General features: G+C 37.1%; 1 protein-coding gene and 1 long non-coding RNA gene across 3 annotated transcripts in view; one reads left to right on the top strand and one right to left on the bottom strand.

Moving 5' to 3' along the window:
• ST6GALNAC3 (ST6 N-acetylgalactosaminide alpha-2,6-sialyltransferase 3) overlaps positions 1–10855 on the bottom strand; it is a 317172-nt gene extending 306317 nt beyond the window's left edge. For both annotated transcript variants that reach the window (XM_026700193.2, XM_087930039.1), the window contains exon 1: positions 10561–10855. In XM_026700193.2, the coding sequence (XP_026555978.1) occupies positions 10561–10578 (18 nt within the window). In that variant the 5' untranslated portion in view covers positions 10579–10855. The remainder of the gene's footprint in view (positions 1–10560) is intronic.
• On the top strand, positions 9880–14716 carry LOC148126157 (uncharacterized). The gene is made up of 3 exons (XR_015742894.1): positions 9880–10081; positions 13337–13459; positions 14486–14716. It is a non-coding gene; the product is annotated as an uncharacterized LOC148126157 (long non-coding RNA).
• The last annotated feature ends 6221 nt before the right edge of the window (positions 14717–20937 follow it).

Below are 20937 nucleotides of genomic sequence, written 5' to 3'. Positions count from 1 at the left end.
CAGAACCACTAAGGTTTCCAGGACAGAAGTATTATAGGAAAAAGTAAAAGAAGTAACAATAGATTACTATATAGTAGATAGTAGTTAGCTTGTTAATACAACAATTCCAAGTTATACTCAGTAGTTGATCTTGGATTATAAAACTTCCCTCTCATAGGTGTGGCAAATCTTGATTTATTCACAGTTCCCAAACTGAAAAAAAATATTCACTTTTAAACTAGGCACATGCAAGATGCCAACTTCAATACCTTATCTTTTCTAGCAATACTCTTATAATCCAGTGATATATATCCACAACATCAGGAGACAAGTATATTCCATATAATTATGTCATAATGTGTCAGCAATGTTCTGTTATCTTTTATATTTGACAATGTCCATTTGCTATACAAATGATTACGCCAATAGAGATGTTTTCAATGATGTTATTTTTGTAAATATCAGAAATGACAAAATTCTGAAACATTTCCCTTTCCTGTTGCTATTTTTTTAAACCTTCCAGAGTGTTATGTGATTGAATTCAAGACAGTTATTCTTAAAGAAGTTGCAAAAATTATTTTCATTGATTCCAAAGTATTTCTCAGAATGAAAACTGTTTAAGAGTTATTGTCTCCCTCTATCTCTTAAGAAGCTATAAAATATAATATTGTATCCAATAAATTGTATCACACTTTATTGCTTTTTGTATATGTGCATAAGCATGCATCTAACTATGTATGTTTGTATGTATGCAGGCATTACTATTTCTCAAAACTATGTTAAGGCAACTGATGAAGTTGACTATAATCCATAAAACTGTATGATAAAGTTTTGTTTTGTGTTTTGTTTCGTTTTCTTCTAGATTTTGTTTTTTTTTGTTGGGAGGATTGCTACAAAAGCTATCACAATTGGAAACGTTATATTAAAAATATTTTTAAAGAAAAAATATATAATAGGAAAAAGATCTCAAAATTATTCTTTGACTTTTAACAGTTTTGCCACCTCCTTTCATTATTATAGAACAAGAAAAAAATCTATTACTCCCAATGTTGTTATGGGATATTGATCTCTCTCTCTCTCTCTCTCTCTGTGTGTGTGTGTGTGTGAGAGAGAGAGAGAGAGAGAGAGAGAGAAGACATTTCAGCTTTGATCACTCAACCTCCATCAGAACTGAGAACAATCCAGATGGATCAGCTTGAAAAACATAGTCCTTGCAGCCAGATTTAATTGAGTGGTATGGTTGGCAGTGGTACATTATTTGTTTTATATGCGCCTCTTAAAGTAGAACCCTTAGTGACAATTAATGTCACTGCTGATTTATCATGTAAAAACCAAGTAATTTTCATTGCAAGCTGTTTGGTTTCCTGCATGAATCTGGAAAATATCCTCAGTACGTACCTGCCTCATAAAAACATTTTGTTCTCTCTGCTTTTTAAGAATGGAGTTGTGCAAATACTGCTGCTGCTGCTAAATTCTTTGACATTCAATTTTATGCTCCAGAATTCATATTAAGATAATAGTTTTATTAGGTCAGCTGAAGGTCTACACTTTTTACATTCGCAAGCTTTCAAGAGTCCAAAACTCTTCGGTAGGCAAAAAAAAAGTTAAAATCTAGAGAAAAAGAAATGAAGGCAGGAGAGGGGGAAATGTGGCTGATATTCAACCCATAATAGGTTCCTATCTTAAAATTATCCTTCAGAGATCTAGTATGCAACTAGAGTTATTAGGTTGTATAAGATTCTCCAAGATTTAGGAAAAAGTCCAAAAATATAAAATCAGCCTTTACTCAAAAATGTATTTTAAAAAACTTTGTAATCAACGGGATTACAAAGGAAGTAGTAGACAGAAAAGAGAACAATTAAGCAACCTTTCTTGTAGATAGCTCAAGCTATCTGTCCCAGATAGTTACAGAATATTTTCTCCTACACCGGTAGTGCTCAACTTATAACCCTAATTGAGCTCAAAATTTCTGTTGTTAAGTGAGACATTTCTTAAGTGAAATTTTTATGATCTTTCTTGCTCTAGTTGCTAAGTAAATCACTGCAGTTGCTAAGTTAGTGACACTGTTGGTTAAGGGAATCCGGCTTCCCCGTTGACTTTGTTCATCAGAAGGACACAAAAAGAGGTCCCATGACTCCAGGATACTGCAGCCATCATAAATATGAGCCAAGAGTCTGAAATTTGATCACGTGACCAACAGCCATAACTGTGAAAAATGGTTATAAGTCAGATTTTTTTCAATGCTGTTATAACTTTGAACGGTCACTAAATTAAGTATTGTAAGTAGAGAACTGCTTGTAATAATAACCCTGGACCTGAGAGAGAGAATGACTCAGTCACCCAGTGTGAACTTCCATGGGTTGAAGCTGGACCCGGGTAGGTCTATCCAGTCCTACTTCAACCCACTAATGAATTCCTTGCTCTGGCTACATATAGATCCTCTGCACTGCTCTAGCTGAATAAAGTTTACTTTATAAATTATACTCAGATATAGTATGCGTAGCAATCAGATGCAGCCTTGAAAAGTTATGCTCTAGTTTTTAGGAACCGCAAGATACTATACCATTCTTACAACAGTTGCAAATAAAACAGCTATCTTGCTATAAAACAATTATTCTTTATTTAGATTAAATCCATAAGCGTCGACGTTCAAATGCGAAGAATTAATTAATTAAAAGTATTAATTAATTAGAAATTACTTGTTTTAATCAACTAATTAAAAAGAAATACTAGTGAGCACATAATAGAAATATATTTCTAGATTACAGTTCCCAGATATGGACTACAAATGGACCAGAAAATGATGCAGAGATTCATGGTCTTTCACTTTTTGCTGCCATCTCCCAGTTGTCCAAATTTTGCAACACACATCTGGGAGGTCTAATCTGGATTCTTAATTTAAGTTCATGCATGCATAGAAATTTAAAATCCAAAATCTAATTTCACATAACTTGCATGTTGTAGTTATGAAAGGCTGATATCTCAGGAAGAAAACAGGCAGTGATAATCTTAGAAAAGAAAGGCCACAGTCTATGAAAAGTGCCCTCATATTTAGATGATACCATGCCAGCTGGGTTTCTTTATGATAGTATCATGGATGGATTAATTTTGTTTTGACTTATTCATTTTTAGAACAATTCACACCATACAAGTGTTTAATCAACATTTCTTTCTTTCCTTATTCGGTCTGGGAAGCACCTGGGCTTATTTAAAAACAAAATGATAAGCTGAATCATATTCGACTAAAAAGGCTATTATTCTCTTTAGATGTATTCTTTGAGAAAACAAAATATATACAATCAGATCAAGATAAGTTATGTTTAAAAAGTAGCAAGGAATATTAAGTGCCACAACTGTAGCATTACTTGATTGTAAAAGGCAACTTCATACACTCTGCTGTACGTTGAATAGGCTGCACAAATTGTACATGACCAATTCAAGAAGAGATACTATACCTTCATATCCACCACCTAACATCATCTCTGGACAGAATTACCACTGGCAAAGGACTATGGAAGAATCCTTATTAAGGAAGAGTCCCTGTACCTGGAGAGGACAGATAGTCCTCAACTTACAACAGTTCATTTAGTGACAGTTCAAAAGTTACAACAGCACTGAAAAAAGTGACTTATGACCCTTTTTCACACAAATGACCACTGTAACATCCCCATGGCCAGGCGATTTACATTCAGATGCGTAACAACTGATTCACATTTATGACGGTTGCAGTGTCCCTTTTTGTGACCTTCTGACAAGCAAAAGTCAATGGAAAAGCTAGAGTCACTTAACAACCATGTTACTAATTTAAGAACTGCAGTGATTTGCTTAACAAATGTGAGAAAAGTCATAAAATGGAGCAAATTCACCTAACAAATTTCTCACTTAACAAATGTTGGGCTCAATTGTGATCGTAAGTTAAGGACTACGTGTACTAGGTTACTTATCCCTTATCAAGCAGAATCTCATTTATCATCCATGTACAATACCTCTCCAAAGCTGTGACAAGGTATCTGCCTTTATATTTCCTAGGAATTTGTAAGCACTTGGAAGGCATGCTTAACTCAAATTGCCACAATTATTTGTGTCCTAGGCAGACACTAATTGTTAGCCTGATGATTTTGAAGAGGCAGCAGAATACACAGCAAAACTTTCCACCAATAGAATACTTAATGGAAACAAACACATGGCCCTTGAGAAGTTAACATGAACTTGTACTGTACTTTATAAACTGAACATGCAGAAATACATTCAACTTCCTTTAAAAAGATCTATAGTTGGGAAATCACCAGAATAAACTATGGTATGCAAAATAGTCTACCATCATTTCCTCCTCTTTCATCACATACCAGTTTCAGATCTGACAACGGAATGGCTAATGGGACACACACACAAAAACCACCACCACTTTATTACCATACAACCCATCCCCCATTTTGCATCTGTATATTATGATGATATACATACATTGAAAATGGACAAAGTTCAAAATGCAACACAGTTTTTATCCTTTTGATGAAGGCATCGCCTGTGGACATTTCTGCAAGTAACTTATTTTGTGTTAAATCAGCATAACCAAACTGGGAATTTTCTAGCTTGCTGACTCTTACTTTCTACCATAGTTAATGCTGCATTCTGTTCTAAGTTCTTATCAGTTTGAATTTCCAACCATGTAATCAGTTTGAATTCTGAAATCCCATCACACTTTCATATCCTTATTTTGCAATATCCTTTCAGGCACACAGTCCCCACATTTGAAATTTGGAGTACATCTCTCATTTAATGAGCCAGAATGTGAATGTATTACTATGTCCTCATCTTAGCAGAGTTGGGTCAAAGGTTCTTTTTGATTTGAGATGGTTTTATTCCAAGGCAGTATGAAAAAAATGACACAATAACAACATGAGACAGCAGTCAAAGAAAATAGGGAAAGAAAGACTTTATATTCCTCTTCTTCCACAGTTTCGTTGTACTTGCAACAATGACAATAAAGTTCTTCTAATTCTAATTCTTCTGCCAGTCAGAGAGCTCTACAAAGATGACGCACCCTACCAGTTAGGTCTGGATAGATGTTCCATTCCATGGAGTGAGCTATTTTATGCAGGCTTATCTCACTGGAGATTGGCCAGGATAAGTCTATCTTATCTTGCATTTGGAATGCTTTATTTGGTCATGCCAAGAATGAGACCATCTGTGGTTAAGAAGTATTTGTTTATGCCAAGTGATGATGAGTCCATCTGAGAATGAAGGACTATCTATTTTCCAAGGGTGTTTTGATTGATAATGAGAAAGATCATTGTTTGAATCATTACTGTCTTTTCATTTCCCTAAATACTAAAACAATAGTTACAGATAAGGATTCATACAAGAAGATTTAGAGGGTGATACAGTTTTTTTTTCCCTCTATTTTCAAGAGCCATAAGAACTAATTCCCCAAACTGGATGCCACACGAAAAATCTATATTCATTTATTTCTATTTATACCATCTTCACATTAACCATGGGAAAAATAATACAGTACAAAAGGGAGAGTCAAGATTTTGTCTAACCTCTTTGTACCTTATGCAGTCTGTCATCATGCAAAGGATCAATTTTGCCATTACATTCTTTTCTTGCATTTAAAACAATGAAGTTAACATACTGGTGATATATTGTATATCTGTATGTATACATTTACAATGAGGTCAAATGAGAGGGAGGCATATAACTATTGTCTGAAAAATAATTCAAATCAGGCACCAATATTTGTAGTGTGTGCCTTCGCTTAAAGGAGTGTAAACTGATTTAGCAAGGCTTAGTTGCAAGCAACTCCATCACTGATGACAGTGAACAAGCAAATGCTGTTATACAATGACCTTTACAAACATTTCCCAATAAATATTTATAAAATGCAAGTTAAGAAACATAACACTGGAACTGACCATCAGCGGGATTTTGCTTCTGAATTTACAGGAATGAAGTCCTGTAAACAATATACACACTATCATCATCCTGAATTATGTACATATTAACAACTAGCATTCACATGAAATTCTAAAGTTGTGGAGCAGTTTGGATTGGCTACTCACAAATTCAAGATCAAGGATTGTGCCAAATATTTTATTGTGATCATAGTTTAAAGAAGAATTGTGTGCAGTGATGAAAGTTGCCGAAAATTACTCCTTCCACACTTGTCAACTCACTGGACACAATTCAGAGATCTGGAGGCAGACATTAAAAAAAAATCACGAAAAAAAACCACAACAGCATGTGTCAGTACTGTTTAATTAAATGGCAAGTGGTGTTTAATTTATTTTGCAGAAAATTGTCATTGATGTTTGTCTTGGCTTTGTTTTATGTTCTGAAACTGTTGTCTTCTGTATTCATTTTTAGTTGCCTTGAATACTTAAATTGAGTAGAAAAGTGGGACAGAAATTAAAAATAAGCCAATCATTAACCCAATTCATAGAGATTGAATACAGTGTCTGCAAAGTATACGTAGGCCTCAACTTATAACAACAAATGGGATCTGAATTTTCTTTGCTAAGCATTAATTAAGTCATCAGATGATTGCCAATTTTATGACTTTTTTGCTGCAGTTGTTAAGAAAATCACAGGGTCATTAAGCAAATCTGGCTTTCCTCAATGGTTGTAAGTCAAGGACTACATACAGCTAGTTATTTCTCAGATTTGTCATGCATGGGTAGAAGCAAAAGTATGATATAACTGTTGCCAAGAAAATTTCACAGGGTTAACAAGGAGTCAAGCTCAAAATAAGAGAGGCTTTACTTCTTAGAAGGTTTTTAAACAGATCATTTGGATTCTCTTCCTCCGCTTCCAATAACAATGTCTAATGGGAATTACAATCACTATCCTATAAGAGGTGGGCCTGACAAGAACTTCCTATCCTAAAGGGAGCATTATTTGTCTCACTGAAGTAAAGAAATTACACAATTTGATTGGAAAAGGTGTTTTATGCTATATCTGCAGCCTGCACCAGCATGTCCAGTGACTACTGGTGGAGAAGGCAACTGGGGTGGCATGAAACATTAAGGCAGTTTTGCTCTGATCTTTAAGAGGACCTCACTCAAAGAATCATCAAAGTCGGCCACTCCTTTGATCAGCTTCAGAACCTTAATATTTATAGCTAAACATTTGGTTTCCTTTCATCACTGCTTATTAATAATGTTAATTCCTTCAACTGGCTTGTCTAATTAGAAAGTTTTAAAGAAACTTAAGAGTAACCAAGCGTAGCTTAGTTCTATTCATGCTCAACATTCATCCATGAACCCAAATTGGTGGTCAAAATTTAAGTTAGGTCAAAACTGACATACATACGTTAATACATTTATTGGGTGTCTTTGAGTTAATGTTGACTCCTGGTCATTGCCTGCACTAATCCCTGCAGTTATTGTGGGAAAATTTTGGAAATGATTTGCCTTCTTCCTCGGTTGAGAGAAATAATAAGGGTTCTGTTGCAAAAAATCCATTTAAGAAAATTTAAAATAAAGATTAGATTATCTGAAGATCTTGATACAAACGAAACTTGTCTAGTTACATAATTTGATTCCTGTGTAAGACGTTTTGCTGGACTTGTGGAACTTGCTTTATAATAAAACTGCTCCCCCAATATCTCTTCTTTTTAAAAATGCTATACCTTTCTGCATTAACAAGATTGGCTAACTAATATCTTTGCTTAACAAGTCCAACTTGTTGTCTCCCTCTTCTTTTATAATATAAAAAACAAACGGACACAACATTTGGAAGAGGCCAAATCTCAATGGAAAGAGATAGGCTAATTTATAATTAATTAAATATGTGAACAGGCTTCATATTTTAAAATGCAAATGTAATATATAAGGATTAGGAAAACCACATAATTAGGGAAATGCTGTTTATCTTTAAAAATACTTGTATCTAGTTTGTACTATGTTTAAAAGTTCTCAAAGTATTGACTCTGGAAATACTCATCATACCTATCATCTCTAGGCAACATTAAACACATCGAAGTATAAATGGTTTAAGCATGGAATCTGAACTCTACCCTAGAGAGAGGTGGAGGTTAAAAGAACAAAACAAAAAATTCTTCTTATTGTCGTGTATGGTTTTCTTTTCTTTTTTTTTTTAGAGTTTTAAAATAAAGTTTATTTAAGTTTCATATATTTAAAACATTTAAAAAGAAATATATATATATATATATACACACACACACACACACATACATATATATATATATATACATTTTGCAGCAGGTATTGAGCATTGGTTACATTTTTCTTTTCTTTTCTTTTCTTTTACCCCATAACATTGACATGAACTACCTTGTTACAATACCTTCCTCGCTCTCTTCTTATGTGCCACTGAAATTTTAATAGGCTTAATAAACAGATGTGTCTGGAAATGCTGAAATAATAGCCTGATCTTAGATTAAGACTACTTCATTTGAAGTTGTGTAGATTATTACGTAGATATTATTAGTATGGTTAATTTTATTGCCTCGAATGAAATGTACTGATTTATCTGATCATTTCAAATGCTGAACTATTCTGGTGGGGACCTTTTTGTGAACCTTGGATGCCCCTCCTAAAGTAGAGTCTTAAAAACACACTTTGCCAAATATTTGTTACAATGGTGTCTTGTCCAAGTAGACTCAGCGCATACAGAAGTGCAAGCGTGGATTCTAAGCTATTGAAGTATATTATTGGTGTTCTCTCAATTAAGAGGTTATGTCTAAAGGTGGAAAATCCAAGTTTAATCACTAAATTTAATCGGGCTGAGGAATTCCAGCGAAACTAGGGTGATCAGAATCGGGAAGCCTACTAGAGGGCTACAAAGCAATACTGTACATAAAACTCTCAAATCTTTGCTGTCATCTAGTGGTCCCCCAGTTTTTGCAACCCAGATCTTGTGGTAGCTAAGTGGTGTATTTCCCCATAAACAAAGCAACAAATCCAGTCATTTACAGCCAATTTGTTACCACCCACCAAAAGAGGGCTGAAGGAGAACCCCAAAATGTAACCCCCCAAAAATCTGTAAGAAAATGGATTGATGATTATTCTAATACAACTTCTCTTGCAACCCACCAAAGTAACTTGCAAACACAGGGAACCAGAAATAGAACTGGAGTCACTAAAAGCACCAGATAATGTTTTGTTGCAGGTTAGCTTGCATTTGCTAACCAGGACTGCAATAAAGTGGGCCTCTCCGAACTTCCCTAATGGCCTGTGAAAATAAGACCCTGCATTCATCAAATGAATCTAGTGGCCAACAAAACTTTTATGGTATTGAAATATTTCCATATCTGGAAGACTTTTTGAACTTCAACCTATATTTATTCAACCTAAATTTATTTGAACCAACAATTCTCCCCAACGGAGAATCCAAAGGTTTGCATAGGAAATTCCAGAGACTGGTCAAGAAATCTGCTTATAGGTTCACCTCAGCTTGGTGTGCTGGGCGAAAACTACTGGGAGTAACACAAAGGCAGGAAAGAAAAGGCCCCAAAGTACAAGTCTCAAATATACAGATTTTTTTTCCACATGTGATCTGTAAGGAGAGATGGAACACTTCTAATGATTTTATTTGTAGTATTTCTTAATTTTTTTAAAAAATAAATGTTTCCCTCCTCTCTTGCTCCTCAGTTTCCTTCTACCCGATTCAACTCTTTCTGAGGTGCTAACCTACTCCTGACCTAAATATACATTGATTGTGTGTGTGTGTGTGTGTGTATATATGTGTATGTATGTATGTATGTATGTATGTGTATATACACACACACACACACAGAGAGAGAGAGAGAGAGGCGGCGGAAACAAAGGGATGATAGTGAAGCGGAAAAGATTTGATTATGGTTCGTTTCTCTCCTTCTGGAGGGAGAAGGACATTTAGAAACCAGAGGTTGAGGAGGACGCCAGCCTCCTCCGACGAGTGAGGGATACGTTTATAGGTTTCTGCTGAAATCGAGACGGGGGGGAGGCAGTGAGAGAAATGTGCGTTGTGTGCGCGCTTCTGGAGCAAACTTGTCCATCTGAAAACAGCGCGAGATTCGCGCCAGAGATTCCCCAAAAGGAGGAGAAAGGACGGGATCCTCTCCCCCGCCGCGGATCCTTCAAAGCGCCCGGCCGGAGTAAGGTTATGCCTGGAAGGAATCGGCCAGCGGGTTTTTCCCTCCCCGTCCCTTGTCTCCTCGTCTCCTCTGCCTGCCGCATTCCGTGCTGCTTTTCTCGCCCCCCCCACCTTCTTCCTTTCCCATCCCCGCTTGAGCTTGAGAGATGGCAGTAGCAACGGTGACGAGGAAGCGAAGAGCCGCGGGGAAAGGAGAGGGTCGGCGGCGGCGCGACTGAGAACCCCTCGGCATGTTTTGCAGCGGGGATTGCTAAATCGGGGAAAAGAGGCACCGGGGGGTTGGGGGGGGAGAATTCAAGATATTTTTCCGATTAAAATGCAGACGGGGTGTGGGGGTGGGTGGGTCATCCCGATTTCCATGGCTCGGAGAAGCGAACGGGACTCGTTTGCGTCGTTATTATTATCCTTATTTTTCTCAATCTCTTCCTTTCTTTTTGAACAATCCAAGCAACAGATAGAGATTTATTTATTTATTTTTACCTTCAAAATGCAGGCCATGTTCTATCCTTCCTTAACCCTCCTCCCCTTCCAAAAGCAGCAGAGATCTGCTTTGGGAGTCAAGAGATCCAACTGGCGGAGGCAGGAGACTGTGAAAGAGCCGCCCCGGGGATACCTCCGCTTACATTCCGGGAGATCCCAGCACATGAGGACCCGCACCGTTCCGCGATCCGTTAGTCATGTTGGCTTTTCTTTCCTTTTTTTTTTCCCATGTTCCTCCCCATCAGCTTCTGCCACTGGCTGGGAACCAGCTCCGTACCACCAACCCCTTTCGTCACGTGACTGAGCTGGGCTCTTTCCACCGCCCCACTCACCCCGGCTCTTTTTATTTATTTATTTATTTATTAACTTCTTCTTTTTTTTTCTGAAGAATTTTCGTTTTCTTTGTTGAAAAAGGAAGCGATCGGGTGCTTCTTCCCTTCCTCCTCCTCCTCTTCCTCTCCTGCTTATCAGAACGGTATGCGAAAGAAAACTTTTGATGCCCGAAGATGCGCCGCCGTTTGGAAAAGACTCTCGGAGTGGGCGGGGGGTGAGAGTAGAGAAACTTCGCGGGACTTTTTTTCCCTAATAAAAAAAGAAAATTGATCGGGAATCTCCGGCGCAGAAAAGCCGGATTAGTGTTGGAAAAAGAAGTTCTCCTTCCCCCCGCCACCCTTATCAACCAACATGAACAACGGACAAAAAGATCTCCGATGCCCCGCTGTAGGCTGGAAGCCTGGAAAACAAGCCTCTCTTTCTCCCTCCCTCCCCCCCTCTCTCTGTCTCTCTCTCCTTTTGTCTGAAATTTGGCGGTGAAAAGAGCGACCCCACGTTGCACATAATCCACAGGATCGCATTGTGGCTCGGTCTACTTGTTGCCTTCCCTCCCTTGCATTTATCCCAGGCACAAGTGATGCCCTTGCATCATTTTTCTCCCCTGTGCTGCCTGGTCCCCAGACTGTGATAAGAGACAACAGCAGTGGGTCTTGGTGTTAGTCAGGATCTTTTTGGCTTTTCGGCAATTGTACCAAATACATATGTTCAGCAGTTCCCTCTGGATGCAGGCTTACTAGTCTTCTGGATACAGGTAGTCCTAGACTTATCTTATCACTTAGATTTAGTGATTTGTAGGAAGGCCCCTGCCCCCAGATTAAGATATTCTTCATTGTCAACATTAAAAAAGAGGCAGAATATTATATTTCCCCAAAGGAGAAATGGAGAAACATGTTCTTAAAGGCAGAAAGCAACCTCAGTCTTCCTGCATAGGAAACAGCCTCAAACAGAAGAGGCTTATCTTTTGGAATGGAGATTTTTGTATCCATTCAGAAAGATTGGGTCAATCTGTTCATAAACAAAACAGCAGGTTGGAGCTGATGGATTAAAATCTACTTTCCCCCACCCAAATTCTAAGGACAGGACATAATAGGATTTGCCCATCACCATTAGAAATAGCAAAAGACATAAGGCTTACTACACTGCACAATCCCCTGGAGCATCTCAAACACACAATCCCAGGATCCTATAAAGATCCATCCACTCATTCAGCCATTTTGTCAGCCACCCCAGAAACATGCTCCTGTCACTGAAGTTTCTGGAGACCAAAATGAATGCAGATCTTCTTTTCTTGTAGCCACTGATTTTTTTTCTCCCGACTTGGAATCGGATTTGATTTTTCTTCCTACAGACTGAAGATACAGCTTCACTGAAAAGACTGACTTATGATCATTTGCCATACAACCTTTGCAGTGTCCCCTTGGTCACATGATCAAAATTCAGGTGTTTGGCAACTGGCATATATTTATGACAGTTGCACAAGTCTCAGGGTCATGTAATTACCATTTGTAACCTTCCAGGCCAGCTTCTAACAAGCAAAGTCAATGGGGAAAAGCCAGATTTGCTTAATGACTGTCTCATTTACTAGATAACTGCAGTGATTAACTTAACAACTATAGGTCCTTCCTCCTCTTATTATTCCCACAACAGCAACCACATTAGGTCAATTGGTCTGACCCCAAAATCATCCACTTGGCAGGACTAGAACTCACAATCTCCTGATTTCTGACCCTTAACCACTTAAACTCCTTATAGCCACCTTTCTCACAAGAAAGTTACTCGGGGAGGTGTACAACATAGTTGCCAGAATAAGAAGAAAAACATTCCTTTAATGCTACTATAATTAAGGACAATTTAATCTTGTCTCTCTCAAGTGGAAAGGATGCAATATAATACAATAACGTGAGTTGAGATGAAACATCATGGGCCATAAAAGGACAAAATATTTTTCCGGGGGTGATTGTCCCCAGGTTATGTGCAAGTATAGCTAGACTTTGATGTAGGACCATGATTGAACCCAAAATTTCTGCTGTTAGGCAAGACAACTGTTAAGTGAATTTTGCCTGTTTTACAACTTTCTTGCAATTGTTCAGTTAATAACACGGTTAATCTAGCTTTCCCATTGACTTTGCAAAAGGCGACCACATGACCCTGGGATAATGCAACCATCATAAATGTGTCCGAATTTTGATCATGTGACAATGGGGATGCTGTAACGATCCTAAGTGTGAAAAACTGCCATGACTCACTTTTTCCAGTGCTCTTTTAACTTTGAATGGCCACTCGGACTACCTCCCTAAAAAATCCCTCCCTAAATTCCTTGTAGCATTCTTATGCCTTTTTTTTCTGCAAAGGGGCCTTTAAGCTTAGTTTAAAAAAAATATATATATTTGGGAGCTGCAGACAGGCTTCTATCCTCTATCCATAATTGATGGGTTTGTTTCAGATGCCAACATATAACTTCATTGTTTTGACTGCAACAAACAGTGAAGAAATATCCATTCTAACTCCTCCATTTAATTGGAGAGAGGGAAAACCACAGGAAATGATTAAGAAGACATCCTGAAAGGTATATGGCATTTGTGGTTTTGTAATTCCTTCCATCCCATGGGGGAAGGGATTTACATAGCAAGTAGGGAAGAAATGATTTGACAGGCCCAGCCTACTAGTTGTAAGAATAGCATATAGCATATAAATCTTGACACAGTCATAGAGTAGAGATTTCAAAACAGCTTAATTTCTTAATAGCTTCAGGAAAAGCTATTTCCTGACAATATTAAGGTCCCTATGTGTGTTATGCTATTTACACTTTTTTTAAAAAAGGCATGCCTTTTAATTTTATTTTTCCTATTATTTTATTTAATTTCACTTTGAAAACAAGCCATCCAGAACAGAAGCCTGTCCTCACTTCTTGCAGTTCTTGTTTACAATGCTATTATTTGTTCCTGCTGAAGTTTCTAGAAAGTCCACCACTCTCGCCACCAGACAACACTTGAAACTAGGAACATAGTCTCACACCGGATTCAGTTACTTGTCATCCTAGCTGAAGGGTGAGCAATTTTCCAGATTTGGAAGCTGCAGTTTAGTTTCCAATTGCCTTAAAGGCAACAAGTGACATCGTTGGAAAGGTGATCATTTCCCAGCAAAATTTAGATGACCCCCTCCCTTTTGTGTGTGTGAGCGAGGAGGGAGACAGAAGCCTTTAGAAGTTTAGAAGCAAGATTCCTCAAAATGGCTTGTAATTTACACTGCTTGTAATTTACATTGCCAACACCAGGGTGAAGAGGAATCACTTTTTTTTTTTGTCATGATAGATTATATTACTTGGGCAGCTTGAAGATTTTAAGAATGGATATTAGTAATTTGCATTTTTCTCCTATTGATTAATTTAAAAAAATCTTTTTGAGCAGAAAAAATATATGAAAAATCACAACACCCACCCCCTGCAAAGGCAAATATCTTTAAAGTCTAGAAAATCATTGCAGTCGTGTCTTGTTTATTTATTTATTGGATATTTTATCCTATCTTTATTACTTCATAAGTAACTGAAAGAGGTGAATGTACATAATACTCCCACTTCCTATTTTCCCCTCAGCAATAAACTCTATGAGGTGGTTTGGTCTGACAAAGAGTGACTGGCTCAATTTCACCCAACTGGCTTTCATGCTTAAGGCAAGCCTGGATTTCACTGTGGTCAAATTCCTACCTACATAAAAGATCACCAACAGCCATGTTTTTCAACCTCAGCAAGATGTGTGGACTTCAACCCCAGAATTCCCCAGTCAGCACGCAGGCTGGCAACATTGGGAATTGAAGTCCACGCATTAAAGTTATTGAGGTTGAGAAACACTGCTGTGGAGGAAAGAGGTAGAATGCAACTAAAACAAGTTTGTGTCCATTAGAGATGGAAATATAACATTAAATTCCTGAAGGCTCCCTCCCTGATACAGCAGTGAAAGAAAGGCATCTTAGCATCTGCATACAGAATGCGATATAGAAGAAAATAATGCTAAGAACTCTTTATACCAAGTGTGGCAACTATGGTTCTTTACTATCTATGGACTTCAACTTCCAGAATTCCTGAACCACCTTTTAGTGAGGGAGAGCTCACTTTGCATCCTCTTCCCATGGCTTTTTCTTGACCTAAATCCTTTGCGGTAGGTATTCTCCAAGAAAATGCATTGGGAGAAGGTGCAAGGACCAGCAAAGTGAGCTCATGCTTTCCAAATGGTGCTCCACATGGAGGTTGGGTCATGTCTATGTTCAACAGGCTGAATGACAGATAAAAATGGACTGAAAAGCAGCCATTGATTCTCTAAACACTTTAATTAAAATTAGAATTTAAATTAAACTCTGTTTTCTGGGGCTTGGTGATCGTGCATGAAATCTGAACTCACAATTTATAAACAGACAGACATACGATAGGGAACAGACATTTCTGGAGACCAGAAATGACTACATTTTGCAAAATTACAGGATCTTCTCATTTTCATTCTTTTCAATCTAAATGAAGGTTTGAACAAAAATATGAAAAAGAGATACAAGACTCTGTCTGTGCATTAGTTGAACAATTCTTTCAAAACAAACTATCAGATCAAATTTAGTGTATTTGGAGAAACCAGCAAAGAAAGAACAAGTTCAAAACTGGGCCAGATTCAGCCAGAGGCTCTGGAGGGAAAAAAAAAACCCAGAACATTTGCCCCAATATATATTATAGGAAGATAATTGCATTTAATACATGATAGTTATGGTTGGTTGTCAGCCAGATGTTTAGTTCTAGATTTGGAATTTTTATCTATCAAGTCCTCAAGAACCTGGGATAGGCAAAAAAAATTTTTTTGATGATGATGTTAAAGTATCATCACATCATGTTAGCTGTTCCAAGAAAAGTTGCCTTTTGCGATTGACTGAGAATGATTTTGTCAATGCTAATGGTGTTCCTGTGATGCTCCAGATGTTTCAGGATTGCACCCAGAGCACCTATTACTAGTAATCCACTCTCTTCCCTCTTGGTCATGTGACTGAACGCAAAACTGTTCTGAAGAGGTTGGAAAGAATCCCGGAAACCCTATTCTGCATTTATTCTCCACCTTGCTGTTAATATTGATTTGACACTTACTTGGATACATATATGAGGCATTGATATATGGTTGCATGCTTTCTTATAAAAAACAAGTTCAGTAGAAGAAGGATGAAGAACATCACAATTGGAACCCTTTATTGCTCTTTAAAAATAATTTTGCTCGAGATTACATGACTGGAAAAATAGGCAGGCTTAGAATAGAGCAGTGGGCAACATTCTGAGCCACCACCCAACTACTTCTTCTGTAGCACTGTTGAATTCTGAAGACAACACATATTAAAGTTGCCAAGGTTGAGAACTACTCTTCTGTAGAGAAGCATTTGCATAATTTTGCCTGGACTTTTTTCTTCACAGTTTCCGATTCTTTTCTGTGAATTTAGGCTTCTTTTTGTGTGGCTTCTCTTCCCACACAAATCTGAATGCATTTCATTCTGTTTTTCAACAGTATTGATGGACAGGCAGACAGGCAGACAGTCCCAAATCTTTTTACATAACTTCTTTTTAAACATCCTATTGGGCTAGAAAGAATAAAAATCAGAAAATACTGAATAATTTAGGAGGATTGGGAACAAGTCTCAATTCACTGAGAATCAAACAAGTGTAAAATTCTACAACTAGAAGAAGAATGTTAATTAAGCCATGTACACAGTATCAAATCTGTTCTTATTTAAATGGAGGTTATTTGAATGCAGAAACAAGCCTGGAATTTATTATTAAGATTATATCTTTGAGGAAATTACTCTAGTTCCTGCGTCATATTAGGATGGACGGGAGAAAACAAAAAAAAAGTTTTGCATATTAGATTTCAGTGAAAGCAGGGCTTAATTTTACTTTAAGTTTCAGCCTTTTTCATAAGCACAAAGAGGAGGGATTCCTTCTTTCTCAGAATGCCAATAATGTAATTTTGTAAGTCCTTTCAGATTAATCACAGCTTATACGTAGCTAAGTATTTATACAAAAAATGTATTATACATTATATACAGGGTCTGTATGAGCGTTGAGTATTATACTCATCAGAAAATATATGTGTCCTTTTGAACATATACAGCAGAAGTTGTATTCAGCAGGTTCTGACCAGTTCTGGAGAACCAGTAGTGAAAATTTTGAGTAGTTTGGAGAACTGTCAAATACCACCTCTGACTGGCCCTGCCCCTATCTATTCTCTGCCTCCCAAGTCCCAGCTGATCAGCTGGGTCTTCTTTTGTTGCCCTGCACAGGAGGATGGAGCTGGAAAGCAGGTTATTGGGGTGGGGAGGGAATGGAATTTTGCAGTAAGCTTCCCCCGGGAGTGGGGAGGAAATGGAGGGAATGGAGATTTTACAGTATCCTTCCCCTGCCACACCCACCAAGCCATGCTCACTGAACCGGTAGTAAAAAAATTGAATCCCACTACTGATATACAGGTAGTCCTCATTTAGCAGCCACAATTCAGACAAGCAACTCATTTGTTGTCAGTTGTTGACAACGTTGGTCACTAAGGAAAACTTCATAATTTTGTTATCTTACTTCAGCTTTCCTTTGCATTACAAATCTGCAAATGTTGTAAATGTGAGGTTGGTTGCACAATTACTTTTTCATATTAGGCTGCTAAACAAGGCAGTCACTCATACTCTACAATAAATTTCCCCAAGCTTTTACCTTCGACTGTGTTAAGATTTTCTTCTTCCATTAATCCCAAAGAATGATTTCCAGTTACAACTGGCGGGTGTAGGTTCTCCTGTTATTTCCACTCCAATGTCATGGTTTATTATTGCGAAAATTACTTATTTAAAATTGCGTCTTAAATAGGAAATTATCAAATGTTAAGTTCAGCAATAGCCTGACATTTATGTAACTATTGAAGCGTAGCTAAAGAACTGCTTTTATTATTTCTGAATCTTCCCAGTTATTTCACCTCCTGACAACCTGCCAGTAGTATTTTATCTTTCTGTACTTCTTGATCAATGAAATTGCTGTGCTATTAAAAATGTTTTTGAAATGATTGTTTTAAGTACCATTTGGAAAAGCTTGATCTCTCTAGAACTTCCATCCTTATTAGAAAATAATTATTGCTGAATCATAATCACCAGTGCAGAGATCTCAACTTCAGCCTTAAATCTCAGGGAAATGAAACACACTGGAGCGTTCTCTCCATTACGCTAAGGAAAAATGTGCCTTCTATCTGAAGCCACCCTTTCTAGAACCATGTGCAATATTTTAGGCATACTTTCAGTGCAACATACTGGTTGTTAGGACCTTTCTATACCTTCGATAGATCCAGAGATCAGAAAATTCATTTTGAGCAGCTTCTTATTTTCTCCTCAGGACATTCTTTGCCAACACAAACTTCTTCCCCATTGGTTGTTGTTGCTTTTAAAATCAGTGAAACTTGCGGTGCGCTAAAAAGAAGTATACAGCAAGATCCCAAATATTGAAATACCTCTTGGATTCTGCTGATTTATGGTATTCTTCAAATGAAAAAAAAAAGACTGAATGGTATTTTTATAGTGCCCTCTCTAGGCAGTTTCTTTCATCTACCCAGAGGATACTGGTATGATGTAGCACCATAGCGGAGAACACATTTACACTGTCAAGTGAGTAAGAAAAAGTCTAGCATTCTTTGAAAAGGATATGTAGAGGTATCTGTGAGAGGCAAAGAATGCCACTGCTATGAGAAAACAAAATCAAAAGACAAAATCGACCTTAAATAAATGGTATCTCTTAGTAATTAACTAATCTGTTAATTTATTCTCAAGCTGTTTGTACTACCTCATTATCAAACTCTTGGCAGTTTATAAACAATAAGACATTGGAAGGTAATGGGAATAATTCATTTTTTCTTAAACATACAAAATTAAAATTGTACCATGAAGTTGAATGTAACAATGCGAAGATCAATCTATCCCTATTCCAACAGAAAATATGTCAGGTATCAATAACACAAGTATCTCCAGGATACAAAAACAGGACATTCAGGATGAACCCATGTGTTGAAACTCTACCCATCTGTTAGGTAAAGGTTCCCCTCACACATATGTGCTAGTTGTTTCCGGCTCTAGGGGGCAGTGCCCATCTCTGTTACAAAGCCGAAGAGCCAGCACTGTCCGAAGACATCTCTGTGGTCATATGGCCGGCATGACTAAACACCGAAGGCACACAGAATGCTGTTAACTTCCCACAGAGGTGGTCCCTATTTTATTATTTGAATTTTTACATGCTTTCAAACAGCTAGGTTGGCAGAAGCTGAGACAAGGAATGGGAGCTCTGTCACTTGGTGCTAAGAATTTGAACAGCTAAACTGCCGACCTTTCTGATCGACAAGCTCAGCATGTTAGCCACTGAGCCACTGTGTTCATCTGTATGAATATATAAAAGGGTGGCATTTCTGTTGCAGACTTGATTCCCTGCCCTTCCCCAATATCTCTGCCAACTAACATCAGTCAAACAATAAAATAATTTCATTTTGGCTATCTTTCTGAAGACCATCAGTCTGGGAGATAAAGACAATGAAAGGGCAGCCACGGAGAAAATGTGGGCTCCTGGCTTTCTAGTAGTACTTTTTAATAGTAGTTTTATTTAGTGTACACAATACAGATACATCTCACCTACATGTTTGGAACCTGAACTATCACTTCTTGGAGAAAAAACATATTGTGTCGGAAGTCAATTCCAACGAAGAAGAGTCCAGTCCATGTTGGGGTTTATAGGTTAACAAGAATACTTTGCATTGAACCTGGAAACCTCCTGGCATTCAATGTAGTGGCTCAAAAATTGATATTTTACTTCTTATCACTGTCAGCCAAGAAACCATTATTTTCTATTCTTGAACTCTTGCACAGCTACATTCTTACAAAGACCAGAGAAATAACTGCTAGGGATAATTTGAGTCTGATCATTTGTTCCTCAGATGTGTTAATTGCCTTGGCTTATTTGTAAAAATAATAAAGGCAGGATATAAATAACCAAAACAATAACTGTTTCAACAAGTTCTTAATCAAACAAAAGGACAAAATCTTGCAGTTCTGAGAAGAATGCAAGGTAATATTGTAGCAATTCAAGCAAGATTTGAAAAAACATAAAAAAAGAAGGACAAAGAGAACAAAGGATTTCTTTAGGCAGCACGATTACCCCTTTTAACTGGGTGGAAAACTATTATTTCTGAAATAACATTGTTATCCCATTAAGTAGATAATCTTCAGGTAATTTCTTAGAGCTTCATCAGTGTGAACCTTGGATGCATTCCTGAAATATTTATGATTTGCAAACTTGAATTTTTTTTTAATATACATTTTATTTCGGTTTTCACAAAAACATAATACAAATCAAACATCTTTTTTTTGAAAATAGCATGATCCCGGGTTATCACTTCTTCATACAGACACAAACTCAATTTCATATTCATCTTTGTGTTCTATTCCATATCTTATTATTGTTTTAACATTTTCTCCATAATTTTTCCCCTCCCTTGGTTTTCTCTTTATTTTTAATTATCTCATATCTAAATTCAATTATATATCTTTTTCTAGGTTTCAATGTCTTTCCAATCAATATATTTATATTTCTGTCTGTCCTGTTTCAATTTCATATTATCTTTTCTCATTAAACAAATTTTCCCCTGTAGTTACTAATTGGAGTATGATACCTTTATATCTTTTAATTGTATCCATTCAACTCTTATTTAAACTTCAATTTATGCCTTTAAAATTATAACATTCAATATAGTACATAACTTCCAATCGAATTCTGCTTGGTACATTCTTAAAATACACACTATGTTTTCTCTCTCTCTCTCTCTCTCTCTCTCTCTCTCTCTCTCTCTCTATATATATATATATATATATATATGTATATGTATATGTATATGTATATGTATATGTATATGTATACATACATACATACATACATACATACATACATACATACATATATGGTATTCAGCTTTGTTCGGGTATTTTCCCACGTCATTATAGTTGTGCTTTTAAAGT

Source organism: Pseudonaja textilis, chromosome 3, assembly GCF_049901715.1.
Source record: "Pseudonaja textilis isolate UNSWEBS1 chromosome 3, rPseTex1.2, whole genome shotgun sequence".
In the NCBI taxonomy this organism is placed as follows: domain Eukaryota; kingdom Metazoa; phylum Chordata; class Lepidosauria; order Squamata; family Elapidae; genus Pseudonaja; species Pseudonaja textilis.
The sequence above is the reverse complement of the archived record's forward strand: the minus strand, read 5'-3'. Positions and strand labels throughout refer to the sequence as shown.